We start from the raw sequence: 12,821 nt of genomic DNA on the forward strand, positions 1-12,821 counted from the left end.
AAATCCGCAAGGATCCTCATGGCTTGGAAAGGAGCGTTATGTGCTTGTGCTTGTGCATGTGTGTGTGTGTGTGTGTGTGTGTGTGTGTGTGTGTGTGTGTATGAGTAAGACTGTGTAACTCTGGAGGATCTGTTTGTTTGCATATGTGTATCTGGCGAGTGTGAGTGTCTGTGTGTGTGTGTGTGTGTGTATGTGTGTGTGTGTGTTCCTTCAGAAACCACTTCCACCAAAGCGGCCATGAAGCCTGAGAGAGAGAGACTGAGTGAGAAAGTGAGAGTGACTGTCAGAAATTGAATCTCCGCTGTCACTCATAATGATGGCAGATATTAACCTCCAGCTGCAGACTCCATTACATGCCCAAGGAGGGTGGAGGGGAGAGCGAGGCACAGAGGTGGATAAGAAGGGCATTTCCCAGCGCTTCTCTACTGCACTGGTAAACAGACAGACTCTTATGAGTGCCATGGGAGGGTGAGGGTGAGAGGAGGAGAAACTACTGTGCGTGTGTGTGTGTGTGTGTGTGTGGGGGGGGTCTGTGTGTTTGTCTGTGTGTGTCTGTGTGTAAGTCTGTGTGCGAGTGTGTGTTTGTCTGTGTGTGTGTGTGTGTGTGTGTGTGTGTGTGTGTGTCTGTGTGGTAGTGGAGGCTTCAGGAACACCAGACAAAGAAATGTCTCCGCCTGGCATCTCCCCGTCCTCCTCTGAGACAGGACCTCCATGCCCACCTTGCCCACCCTGCCCGCTGGACAGCCCACTCCCAGACAAGGTCAGACAGGAGTGGAGGACAAGGACACTTCTGCAATCAGAGGCACCTCTCCTCCAATCAGCCACCGTGAGGTGACGCAATTTCACAAACACCTGCGGCATCAACAAAAAAGGTCACAGTACTCACTTCTTTTTCTGTAAACACCAAAACAAACAAACAAAACACCCCTTCAAAACACCTCTCTCTCTCAGTAAATTCACTCATACTCCGACTCATGCCATCCTGTCTTTTCTCGTGTATGCTGGGCATGGGAGCGAGCTATCCCCTGACACTTGGCTCTACCTGAGGACACCCCTGTGGCTTGTAACAGCCTTGCCCCTCAACTGTGATGCAACAGAACTATGCAGAGCACCAACTGCAGAGCACCAACTGTATGCCTCAATACAGGAAGCTTCTGACAGCATCTTTAGAAACCTCACAAATTTTTCACAAGTCTTACTAAATGGGAAAGCATGGATACACAAAAGCCGGTATTAATCAGGGGGGGGTGAGGAGGACCCAGGGCAGATTAATCAATAGTCATTTCTATGTAAATTGCCTCTTGGTATCGGCCACAATTTGAATAGCTGAGCCCTCAGAGATCCCCTCACACACACACACACACACACACACACACACACACACACACACACACACGGTCACCCTCAGGCCAAATCAGTAGTAAGCGTGTTGGGCAGAGTCATCTTGGGTGATTTTATGCAATGTGCAGCCTCCAGATGGATAATTGTGCAAAAAGGATTTCTATTTGTGGGATTCATTTTCTTGTCATTTCACAAAATCCATAAGAGGGTGTTACCCACTGGCAAGCACTCAAACTGTATACACTAAACTTGAGACACCCAACCACATACACATAACTGTAGAGACACACAGACAGACTCAGACCAAAATGTGTACAACAAGAACAGAGACACACAGACATATATTCCCATATGTGCAAAAATATATTTCAGAAGAACTCTACTGCAAGCCGATTAAGCAGCCTTACTGGCTTGTGTTATTTACAGACTGATCTCTTCCTTGACTGCTCTATCGTATTTTATAGCAGCATTTTCTTTCTTTCTTTCTTTCTCCCTCCTTCTCTCCCTCCCTCCACCCCCCCCCCCCCCCCCCCTTCGCTCCCCAATGCTTCAGCACGTCCTGCTGCAACAGTCTGTGTGTGTGTGTGTGTGTGTGTGTGTGTGTGTGTGTGTGTGTGTGTGTGTGTCTGTCTGTGTGTGTGTGTCTGTGTGTGTCTGTGTGTGTGTGTGAGAGAGAGAAAGAAAGGGAATGTAGGAATGAACTTTTGTGCCTGCACAGGCGTGTTCTTTGGCAGAGGCCTAGACGTGGATAGAGACAGAAAGAGGGGGAAAAGGAGAAGATAAAAGAGAGGAGATGGACAGAGCGTCACAGAGAACGACAGGAATCAGAAACACTGAACTGGACATGAAAGGGTGACTGAGGTCAAAGAAGAAACCTGCCAGCTGAACAAGATGCCGTGTGTGTGAGTTTGGCCTGAAGAAGTTTACACTCCTCACAGTTCAATCACGTGTTCATGTATGTGTTCATTCAATGTTTCAGTGTTATTCTACAAGTTGATATGCCGTTTAATTGTTCTGCTTTGGCAACACTGTACCTACAGTCATGCTAGTAAAGCAACATTGAATTGAACTGAATTGTGTGTGAGGAAGAAGATTCTAAGAGAGAAGTTTCAGTGAGTGAGAGAGAGAGAAAGAAAAGTAGAGGTGTTTAAGGTGTATGAGTGTGTGAAACGAGCTCACTGGCTGGCTTGGCCAGAAGATTGATAGCTGGGCCAGGCAGGTTTGTCATCCTCCTCTGCCTGACGACGTCTCCCCAGATTAACAGCTTATTGATCCAGGCACCTCAGCCTCCCCTCCCAATAGAGCCACACACACACACACACACACACACACACACACAGCCAATGAAGCTAAACACACACACACACACACACAGCCAATGAAGCTGCAATCACCCTCTTAAAACTCACAACAAACTCACCCACACATACACAGAGGCCTTCATATTATTTGAGGGTATTCAACCCAATTCACTGAAATAATACAGGGGACCATGAGATTGGCTTCTAAATTCTGTGTCAGTGCACAGCTCACAATTACTAGATGATTTGGTGTGCTGCAGGGCACTTCATATATGGGCCGCTTGAAATGCTTTGTCTGCTGGATGATACAAGGATGAAGCAATCCAACATCCTGATCCCGTAGCCTTAAAAGGGAGTGGAGAAGCTGCGAGCCAATAGGATTTCTACATTTGCCATGTCATAAACAAACAGTGTCAAAACATGGTGCTGCAATAACAAATCTCCTTGTGTGTGTTCAGTCAAACACACACACGAGAGATGCAAGCACAAGCACAAGCACAAACACCACACACACACACACACACACACACACACACATCATGCTTGGAAAAACAATCAGTACATGCCGCCAGAGAAATCCAAGGGCATGCTATAAAGTGAGACAGATGCACCAAGAAATTGGAGCTGCCCTCTGCAGACAAGCATTCTAACCAAAAAAAATAAAATGCAATCGCTTGACTATTTAATGCAACTAGCAATGACCTTGCTTTGTTCCTCTTCTAGGAGAAAGTATACTTTACTTGCCACAGCTTTTGATACATACACACACACACACACACACACACACACAGAGCCAACATTGAGCTGGGGAAATCCATTTCCTGTGTGTATATGTGTGTGTGTGTCTGTGTGTGCGTGTGTGTCTGTGGTGTGTGTGTGTGTGTGTCTTTCAGTGATCCCCAAGAGATTCCTCTGCCTTGAAGACCTTATTGAGTTTAGTGAGAGCATCTGCTGTCACCGAAATAACTCTTCTATACCCTCTAATTTCTCCCCCATTCTCTCCTCCTGCTACACTTTCTCTTTTCCTCTCCCTCCTCCTCCTCCCCCTTCCTCTCAAATAGCTGACCGGTGGGGCAGGGGGGGGGGGGGGGGGGGGGGGGGGGGTGCTCTCCTTCTCCCTTTCCATAAACTCTGCTATTTGTCCCAGCGGCTCAGACACTGCACTCATTTTAGCAGCCCTCTTGTCCAGTGTGGTTAGTCTCCCGTCTCCCCGACACAGGGATGGTGGCAGAGGTGGAGGCCCGGGCTATTAAGCTGCCACCCGGCACAACTGCCCTCAGTGCGGCTCAGCACTGTCCTGAGCAGCGCACCGGACGCCCACCGTCCAACAGCATGTAAAGCAAAATCCAATTTCAATGAGACAGCAGCAGCATGTGGCCCTGCTTGCTTTATAGCCATGGATTTGCATGTTGATGAGCTCTCTCTCTCTCTCTTTCTCTCTATCTATCTAGCTCACTCTCTCTTTCTCTCTCTCTAGGGACCCATTTTTGTGGGCACACACTGTTGTATTCACACTCAAGCATAAACACACAGAGCCATGCTGACTCATCCCGTATCGACTGGAGGGACTGAATGCACACAAATGAACCCACTCATGCATCTCCACTCACTGGTGTGAATACGCGCACACACACACACGCACGCGCACACACACACACGCACGCGCGCACGCACACGCACACGCACACGCACACGCACACGCACACGTGGAAAGGCAGGCTTGGCTGATGGGTGGTCCCCCCTCTCTCTCCTCATTGATTACCTTGCGGTCACGGAAGCCGACGCGCGGCTTCATCTTCTTGCCCTCGGTTCCCCTGTCTTCGCCCTCGTCCTCCTCGCCGCCGCTGGACTCCAGGGCGCTGTCGGACGAGCCGTTATCAGGGGCCCCGTCCTTCATGGGCTCTTCCTCCTCCGCGCGCTCCTCGGGGGTGACGGAGGCGGCCTCAGCGTAGGCCCTACAACACACAGGGGGGAGAGAGCCACAGCAACATGAGCCTGAGGGAGGGCCACTGTGCTCTGGGTGAAAGCAGGTTAATGGTGGCCTGTGCTCTGTGTGTAGCTCAGGGTTGTTGTGTATGTTATGTGTGCACGTGTTAAAGCAAATGTATGGGTGTATTTGTGTGTGTGTGTGTGTGTGTGTGTGTGTGTGTGTGTGTGTGTGTGTGTGTGTGTGTGTGTGTGTGTGTGTGTGTGTGTGTGTGTGCTCATTTCTGTGTTTTGTATTACTGCGTTGATGCAAGTTAATGTCGTTTGTGAGCATGCTGTGGGTTTAAGATATGGGTTCAAGTGTTCAAGATATGATATATAATACATAGATTGTCTGAAAAGGGAAAATGAGCATGGGTCTATGCGTACTGTATACATTTTAGTTTACATTTATTGAGTGTGGAGTATGTGCTTGGCATGCATGTGTATGTTTGGGCAGAGTCAGATGATTCATCTGATATCTTGTACAAATTGAAAACAGGCTGCCGCAGTGATAAACAGCCAGTGGCTGTACGGCGGCAGCCTGAATAATTCAGTTTAATGAGACACAGCCCGAATGAGGCTGAGGTTAAGGGCCTGGAACCGTCTCGCCCTGGTGCCCAGACCCTACCAACACACACACACACACACACACACACAACACACACACAACACACACACACACACACACATCTCTCCTCCATACATCACCCCCCCCCCCCCCCCCCCCAACAAACAAACACACACACCTTATACATCTAGCTCTCCACTACACAGGCCTGGCTGGGATATGGCTGCCATCACTACAGAGAGCAGAGTCACTACAGCTCTTTGTTCTAACACTGAGTTAGGTGTGGACTGAGGGAGACTAAACCTCCATCAGCTGTGTACACTGTACAGTGAAGAAGCACACATTCTGATAGTGAATGACTGAAATGTAATAGACACAATGGAACACTTCTGAGACAACAAAAGAAAAGGGTCTGTTAGTGAGTGGAAGCCAAAACAAAGACGACTGAGATAAGGGGACTGATAAAAAAAAACAAAGATGGAGACAGGAAGAGACAGATTCAGAGAGATGACACGAGACAAAAATAGAGTTTAGATAGTGTGTGGTGAGGTGAGGAGAGGCGTGGCCCACCTCGTCCACAGCAGTCCTGTGCTGGCCGTCACTCCAGTCACGCCTGCCAGCGCCGCCAGCAGGAGCCTCCGCCGGTTAGGCACTCGTGTAGCGTTGCCGTGGTATCTCCTCGACAACTGCACCATGCCAACAGTGGCCACTGTCAACGCCCGCAAGCGGAACATTCTGTGGGAGAAGGAGAGATGGGCGTGAGGTGTGAGTTGAGGAAGACAAACAGACAGAATTCTCAACTTGGTCAAATAACACAGAATCCAGGAAAATGGTTGCCACACTGTCTCAGATTTTGCTCAAAGTTTGTCTACATAATGTCCCAAAAGTAAATCCAGTAAAATATGTTTGTTAAATTACATGTTTTCATACATTTTTTAACCCTTGATTATTTTATAATTTTACTTTCAAAAATGCCTTATCTTAGAGGCCATGTTTGGGCATTAATATTATTCCTGCCATACAAACTTGAAATGGTCCAGTCATACTGAGAACATGTTTGTCTTCCATCCTACTAAGTTTGGGCTGGCTATGAATAATATTTTTATTGATATCAATGCCCAAACATGGCCCAAATAAAGTAATATCAAGGGCTGAATACTAAGACATAGGATTTGAACAGAAATATTTGACAGGCCTTGGTTTTGGGACACATCTATATTCATGAGAGAGACAAGGTTTGAACAAAATCTGAGATAGTGCAGCAACAACCTTATCCAATTTGACACGGAATGGCCCAACTATATGGCCATATAAATGGCTCTGGATCTATCTATCTATCTATCTATCTATAAGCCTCTGACTGGATCTAAACAAACTGTCGAAGTGGCATCTATAGCATTCCATGTAGACACGTGGGATCATTTATACCTCATAAATTGTTTTTAAATGTAGGCTATAGCCGTTTAAAGGAGAATTCCGGTGTGATATTGACCTAAAGTGTGTTGAAACATGATACCGAGTGTGAACGTATGTCTCATAGCCCATCTTGGCTTGTCCCCTGCACTCCAAAATCTGGCGCTAGTTAGCCGATGCTACCAACAGCTTTTTCAATGGTGGTGCTTCGGCATCGGGCTAGCCATGCAAATAAATCACTGTTTTACACCATTTACGAGGCTCAATGTATCTCCACACTTCATTGGTAGACTTCCGAGGGCCCTGACATTTAAAACGAGACATTGAGAACTTTAAAAAAACACTGGTAGTTTACTTACAAGACGATTTATACAGACAGTATCTTTACGAAGTTTAGCGTTTGCAGCCATCTTGAATTTAGTCACGATAAGTCGAGCGACGAGTAAGAATGAACAGGTATGATAAGGGATCAGATTCCAAAAATAATTCCGTGGAAATGCATGGATTCCAGTTGCTGTTACTGGAAGAAACTGGAATCCATGCATTTCCACTGAATTATTTTTGAATTATTGCATCGGCTAACTAGCGCCAGATTTTGGAGTGCAGGGGACAAGTCGAGATGGGCTATGAAACATACGTTCACACACTCGGTATCATGTTTCAACACACTTTAGGTCAATATCACACCGGAATTCTCCTTTAACTGTGTTTTATCTGGTAGGCAGCGGCTTAGCCACATAACACGAATTCCCTGTCAGGTGTAATAGTATGAAACCAAATCCGAGTGGATATTTCACATCTTATCAAAGCCTGGCAGCTCGCCTGAACACTCTAAATGAAGGAGAAATCATATTACAACAACCATGTTTTTCCTATGGATGCCCCCTCCTCAGACATGTTCAAACCTCTTTATGCTTTTGAATTTCACCGACAAATGCCTCCGAAGGCACATTAAGTGGGGATGCTGTTCCGTGTGAAAAGCTGCTAGTGGGAAAGCTGAGAGTCCCAGTAGTGGGTGCTTTGTGGATTGCTCCATTTGCCTGGAACCGCTCTACACCCTCCAACTCCACCTCCTCCACCTAAGCCTAAGACTGTTTCCTCCCAAACTAATTAACAACCTTCCCTGGAACAAAAAAAAACATGGCTTAAGACAATCAACTTTTCACCCGGAGGACACGTCCCGACTCCGCTAAGCAAACGCCCCAAAAAACTTCAGCTCGCTCAGCTCGACGTTTAGTCACACTCTGGATTTAATCATCAATTGCAATTATCATCTCAGCAAAATAATAATACATTAAAAATCCTCACACATGATCGATCACCTTCGCTTTTTTTCCCCCTTCCTGGAACTGTCGCACTAATCTTGAAAGTTTACTGGCTGCCCAAACTTAATGTCCTTTTGATGCTGCAGCTAAGCGTCCTGGGACAGAGAAGAATAATTAAGGTTGGGTGCGCCGTGTTCTGTGGCCGCAGCACTAAGTGGTGCTGGTGGCGGAGGTGGAGGGCACCAACGGAGAGGAGCGGCGTGCCCAGCGGGCCCAGACAAGACACCTGTCGATACTCTATTAACGATTGGCCTCTTGATTGGCACTCCTGATTCAGCAGATTCTCCTGGGAAGAGGGGGGCGAGGGAGGAGGACAGCGGGGGGTAACTTGTGCTAATTGAAGTGATCGCTGGGCCGTGACAGAGTGGACTGATGGAGCGGAGTCTGGGGAGGAGAGGGGAGAGGAACAGGAGGAGAGAGAGATAGTGTGAGAGAAAGAGAGAGAGAGAATGTAAGGACAGAGAGAGAGAAAGATAAATAGACAGAGACAAAGTCATAGAGCGACAGAATGAAAGGGAAGGTGTCAGAAAAAAGACAAAAGATTAGAAAGGAAAAGTGAATGAGTACCAGAGATTGAGTGAGTGAGAGAAATAATGATGAAGTGAGAGAGAGAGAGAGAGAGAGAGAGAGAGAGAGACTCAGCTGGCCATGCACAATGGTTTGTTCAAATTTAGTGACAGGAACTCAGCTGTGTTTAAGAATGAGATGCATAGTGTTCTCTCTAACAACATGTGCCAAGAGAAGCTCCAAAACTGTGCCAGTCTTTGACTCACTTCAAGGTCATTGTAATACAGAACTGTTAAAGGTAATGTCAGCGATCGATCGAACGCAATTTCAAGCACATAACATGTTTTGTCACATTCAGGGAACATCTCCTTACAATCCGCTAGCTGCCCATCCCCTGACACTGTAAAAAAAAGAAAAAAAAAAAACAGGCCCCGAAAACAGGAAACAAATAAGGTGAGGCTAGTCTGTCCTCCAAATAAAAACACTGTGTGGAGTTTCTCTGGGAATACTGAAGAAAGGGGTGAGTTACCTCTTTGGTGTGTTTTGTTTGGTCCTTGGTTAGCATAACAGAATTCACGAATAAGGTCATTATGGGGGGGGGGGGTTACTCTTACTACTCTGTCTCAGAGAATACAGCGTAACAAGTCCTAACAAAATTGATTTCAAGCAAAGTCTACACCGGCTGCTTTCACAAACTACGTCCTTGTCCCTTGCTGAAGCTAGACAAGACATCCATCAGTTTGTGTGGATGGATGGTAGCCATGAAGATCTCTGATTCAACCTGGGACAAGCTTTTCACTGATGACTAGGTCAACAGGGGCTTCAGTACAGCTATGACGAATGATCATTTACATCTGATGATATCAACAACCCGTACTACTGCCAATTACATAATTATGACTTTGATGAATGATATAGGCTAATAGAAAGATTGTGTAACAAATGGAAACAAACCTGTGTTCTGACAGTGACCAGTAAAATAGGTAAATCCATATCACCCTCGGGCATATCTACAGGCTTTACAGGCTTCACTTTAAAATTGCTAGTGACTTTATGATTATGACTTTCTGTGGATGGATGGGAAAATGTGTAAAAGGTTTTGGAAATGCACAGAAATGCAAAAGAAGGCAGAATTCTAAATGTCAAAAAAGCACACAGGAGTTGGGAGGACTTTAATAAGCTCCTAACAACACTGTCAGCAAGGTTAACCTTTCAGCGTGCAGTAATTGAATTGCGATTGAGCTCCGACTCTGCAGGCTCTGTACTCCAGACGTCTGATTTCAGGGAGAGAAAGAGAGAAAGTGAGGACCACCTGTGGCTGCAGCTGTGCAACTTCAGATGTGAGCCAAGGTGTCAGATGTGACCCGGTTCAGCCCTGGATAAACTCCCCAATACCACACTGCTCCACAGAGTCACTCAGGCAGATAATCCTCTGTGTGCATAAAAGAACTTATTTTCGGTTTTGATTGTTAGGATGTCAATGCCCACACCACGGACAACATTCTATCCAGGAGTTCACTTGTCACATACTGGAATAATCAGGTAGCCTACGCCGAAGGCTTCAAACAATGTATGCTTGACTGTGTTTGAATGAGTTGATTTAATTGATTAAGTATTGTGTTTTGTTTACCACCTTTGCACTCAGTAGCTTGTTACAGTCAAATGGAACATGATTGACTGAATGACTTCAACTTAATAAAAAAAGAAAGCAAGTACTGTTAACTAACTGGCTAAGCAATAGCCTACACAAAGGTCTTAATTCTAAGTAGGTGGCTATAGTGTAATGCTACAGACAGAACAAAACTTCTTTGCCATCCAGCCTCACCTTCAAGAGGCCCTGATAGAGGCTGCAGCCAGCCAATTACCCCTGAGCTTCCCACCCAGACTGCCCGAGGCCAGATAAGATGTAAGCAAAGCTCACCTGGGCTTAGGGAATATCCACTTAAGGGTAAATTAATCTTTTGAAGCATAAACATTTCTGCTGGATTCACACAATCACGCTGCCTGCTGAGAGCTGAAACTCCCTGTGCATGTAATGGATTTTTGGGTCTGTTGACAAATCCGCTCTAATCACCTCATCAAAAACCTAGAATTCCCCAACCTCACTAGCCGGTCTGGGAATCCTGGCTCTGGGAATTTGTTGGAAAATCTTAAATCTGGTAGCATTTACATGATTATAGACATTTTATACAAGACTGTATATCCAACACTAGAAGAAAGCAATTATACACTTTGTCAAGTGCTTGTCAAGTGTCAACATCTTGTGGTGCCTCCAAGCACAATCTTATGCAACACTCAAATACATCCCTTTCCAGGGCTTAAATTTCACTGCGGGATTGCGGGTATTGCGCATAATTTGTTCAAGTCCCGCCACTCTAGCCATCATAATGCGAGAAATTCCCGCATACACTTTTACAGCCTGTCTGATGACGTTAATATAGCCTAATCATTAAGTGGCGTGAATGCGGTGCTATTGACCGGACTGATCAACTACCGAGTTGAATTGAACATAGCCTCATGCAGACGCACACACACACGGAGAGAGAGAGAGAGAGAGAGAGAGAACCACTTTGCGCTTACGCAAATAGGCTACGCTACCATGGCAAACTTTTACATCTGGAAAGAGCTCCTTGGTAACTATCCTGCTAGCTCAGGTCACGTCAACACTTGATCCCAGAAAGATTGTCTTCGACATGTTAGTTTTTTGAACATTTATTGTATCTAATGACATAGAAAACATAATGATTTGCATACACATACCGCACTATGCACTACTTTTATTCACTAGCGACTACAGCCTAAAACCGTCAGGTTGAAGGGGGGCTAATTACTCCATAGAATTACTCTCAGGTATTTTCTTAAAGTGACAGGCACTGAATTACACCTACTCATCACCAATGTGCACTCAATTGGACCTACACACCACATTAAAGATATGCCTAAGTGTTATAGGTTAAACGTCAATATGAGGCATTCAAATTACTAAATATGTTTAGCTACTATAGTAATTACTAGTAAAATGCTATACTTTAAAAAATGCATTATTAAATAAATACACTCTATATGAATTCAAAAATATATGATAGAAACATATCACATAAGCTATCATTTTCAGTGTGTGTTTGTGTGTGTGGAGAGAGTCAAGCAGAATCTAGGATGTCCACTGTTGTGAATGATCCCACTACAGTATATATTACTGATGACGTCAGGGTGGTGGGGGCCCCAAAATCAAACACTTTTTTTTTTAAAGTATCGAAGTATTGAAACCGCAATTCTTGACTTGGTATCAGAATCGACCCCCCCTCCCCCCCAAATTGTGTACATCCCCCCTACATGAATAACCTAAGGGGGGAATTCCCCCCCATTTTGAAACATGAATTTTAAGCCCTGCTTTCTAACCTGGATGTGCCAGGCTATGAACACTTAAAACAACAAGGAAATAGGCTAAGGCCAGCTCCTTCAGTGATGCCCAGGTTTTTTTTATTGAGAAAATCACACTAGCAGGCTATCCCCTTGCCTGTAGTTGTTGTGGAATGTTGAGCTATCACATTTCTTCTCACTCTGACATATAAAGGAAATCATTTGAAAACTATTTACAGATACACTGTGAAATCTGTGCATTATGATAAAAAATATACTACTCAACAAACTTTCGCCTGGTCACAAGCACAATACTCAATCATGGATGCACAAACTATTAAAAACTAAACAGAAAAAGTTTCACCTGAATACACAGTAAGGGGATTTAAATGTAATATGATATTGTTACATGGGAGTGTAAGACAGTGTTGATGATGATAATATAGACACGCTGAGAGAGGAAGATAGACTGGCATTAAAAAATAATTAAAATGAAGTAGTCTAGGCCCTAGTCTAACACTTGGTCAAACATCACCAAGATGCCTTCAGAAGAGGTGGATTGCAACATAACATTTAAGGGTGCACTGTCCATGTTTACCACCACCAAGGTACCAACGTAGCCTACTAAACTGATAAAAAAAAAATATATCACCGTTTCGTTTCACATAATGTCATTACTTTACCAAGACCAGATAATCTCTATAAATTACCCTTACGTTATAGTGATGAGCTTCAACACAAACATTCATTGGCGTTGTTCCGATTCGCATAGACTAACGACACAGACCGTTCTGCTACACCACCACCGAGTAATATTGCATGACGAACTGTTAACTGTTGACAACTAACCTGTAAAAAATGTTCAGCAACGTTAGTGTACTGATTCATACCCACTTAATGATAACTTACGCGCACTGACAGTAACAGTTATAACGCTGCCGATTTCACTACGTAGCATACCAAGCTAATGTTAGCTGACGTTATAGCTGAGACATCGCTGCAACTACTGAGTTTGCTAGCTGACAGGCTAGCTGACAG

At 45.0% G+C, this 12,821-nt stretch overlaps 1 protein-coding gene across 6 annotated transcripts in view; it reads right to left on the reverse strand.

Moving 5' to 3' along the window:
• Nucleotides 1-12,821, reverse strand: part of micu1 (mitochondrial calcium uptake 1) — a 47,622-nt gene that overhangs the window by 34,510 nt on the left and 291 nt on the right. For all 6 annotated transcript variants that reach the window (XM_042066386.1, XM_042066385.1, XM_042066384.1 and 3 more), the window contains exons 2-3: nt 5,749-5,913; nt 4,405-4,597 (exon numbers count right to left, since the gene is read on the reverse strand). In XM_042066386.1, the coding sequence (XP_041922320.1) occupies nt 4,405-4,597; nt 5,749-5,912 (357 nt within the window). In that variant the 5' untranslated portion in view covers nt 5,913. The remainder of the gene's footprint in view (nt 1-4,404; nt 4,598-5,748; nt 5,914-12,821) is intronic.

This window comes from Alosa sapidissima, chromosome 16 (assembly GCF_018492685.1).
Source record: "Alosa sapidissima isolate fAloSap1 chromosome 16, fAloSap1.pri, whole genome shotgun sequence".
NCBI lineage: Eukaryota > Metazoa > Chordata > Actinopteri > Clupeiformes > Clupeidae > Alosa > Alosa sapidissima.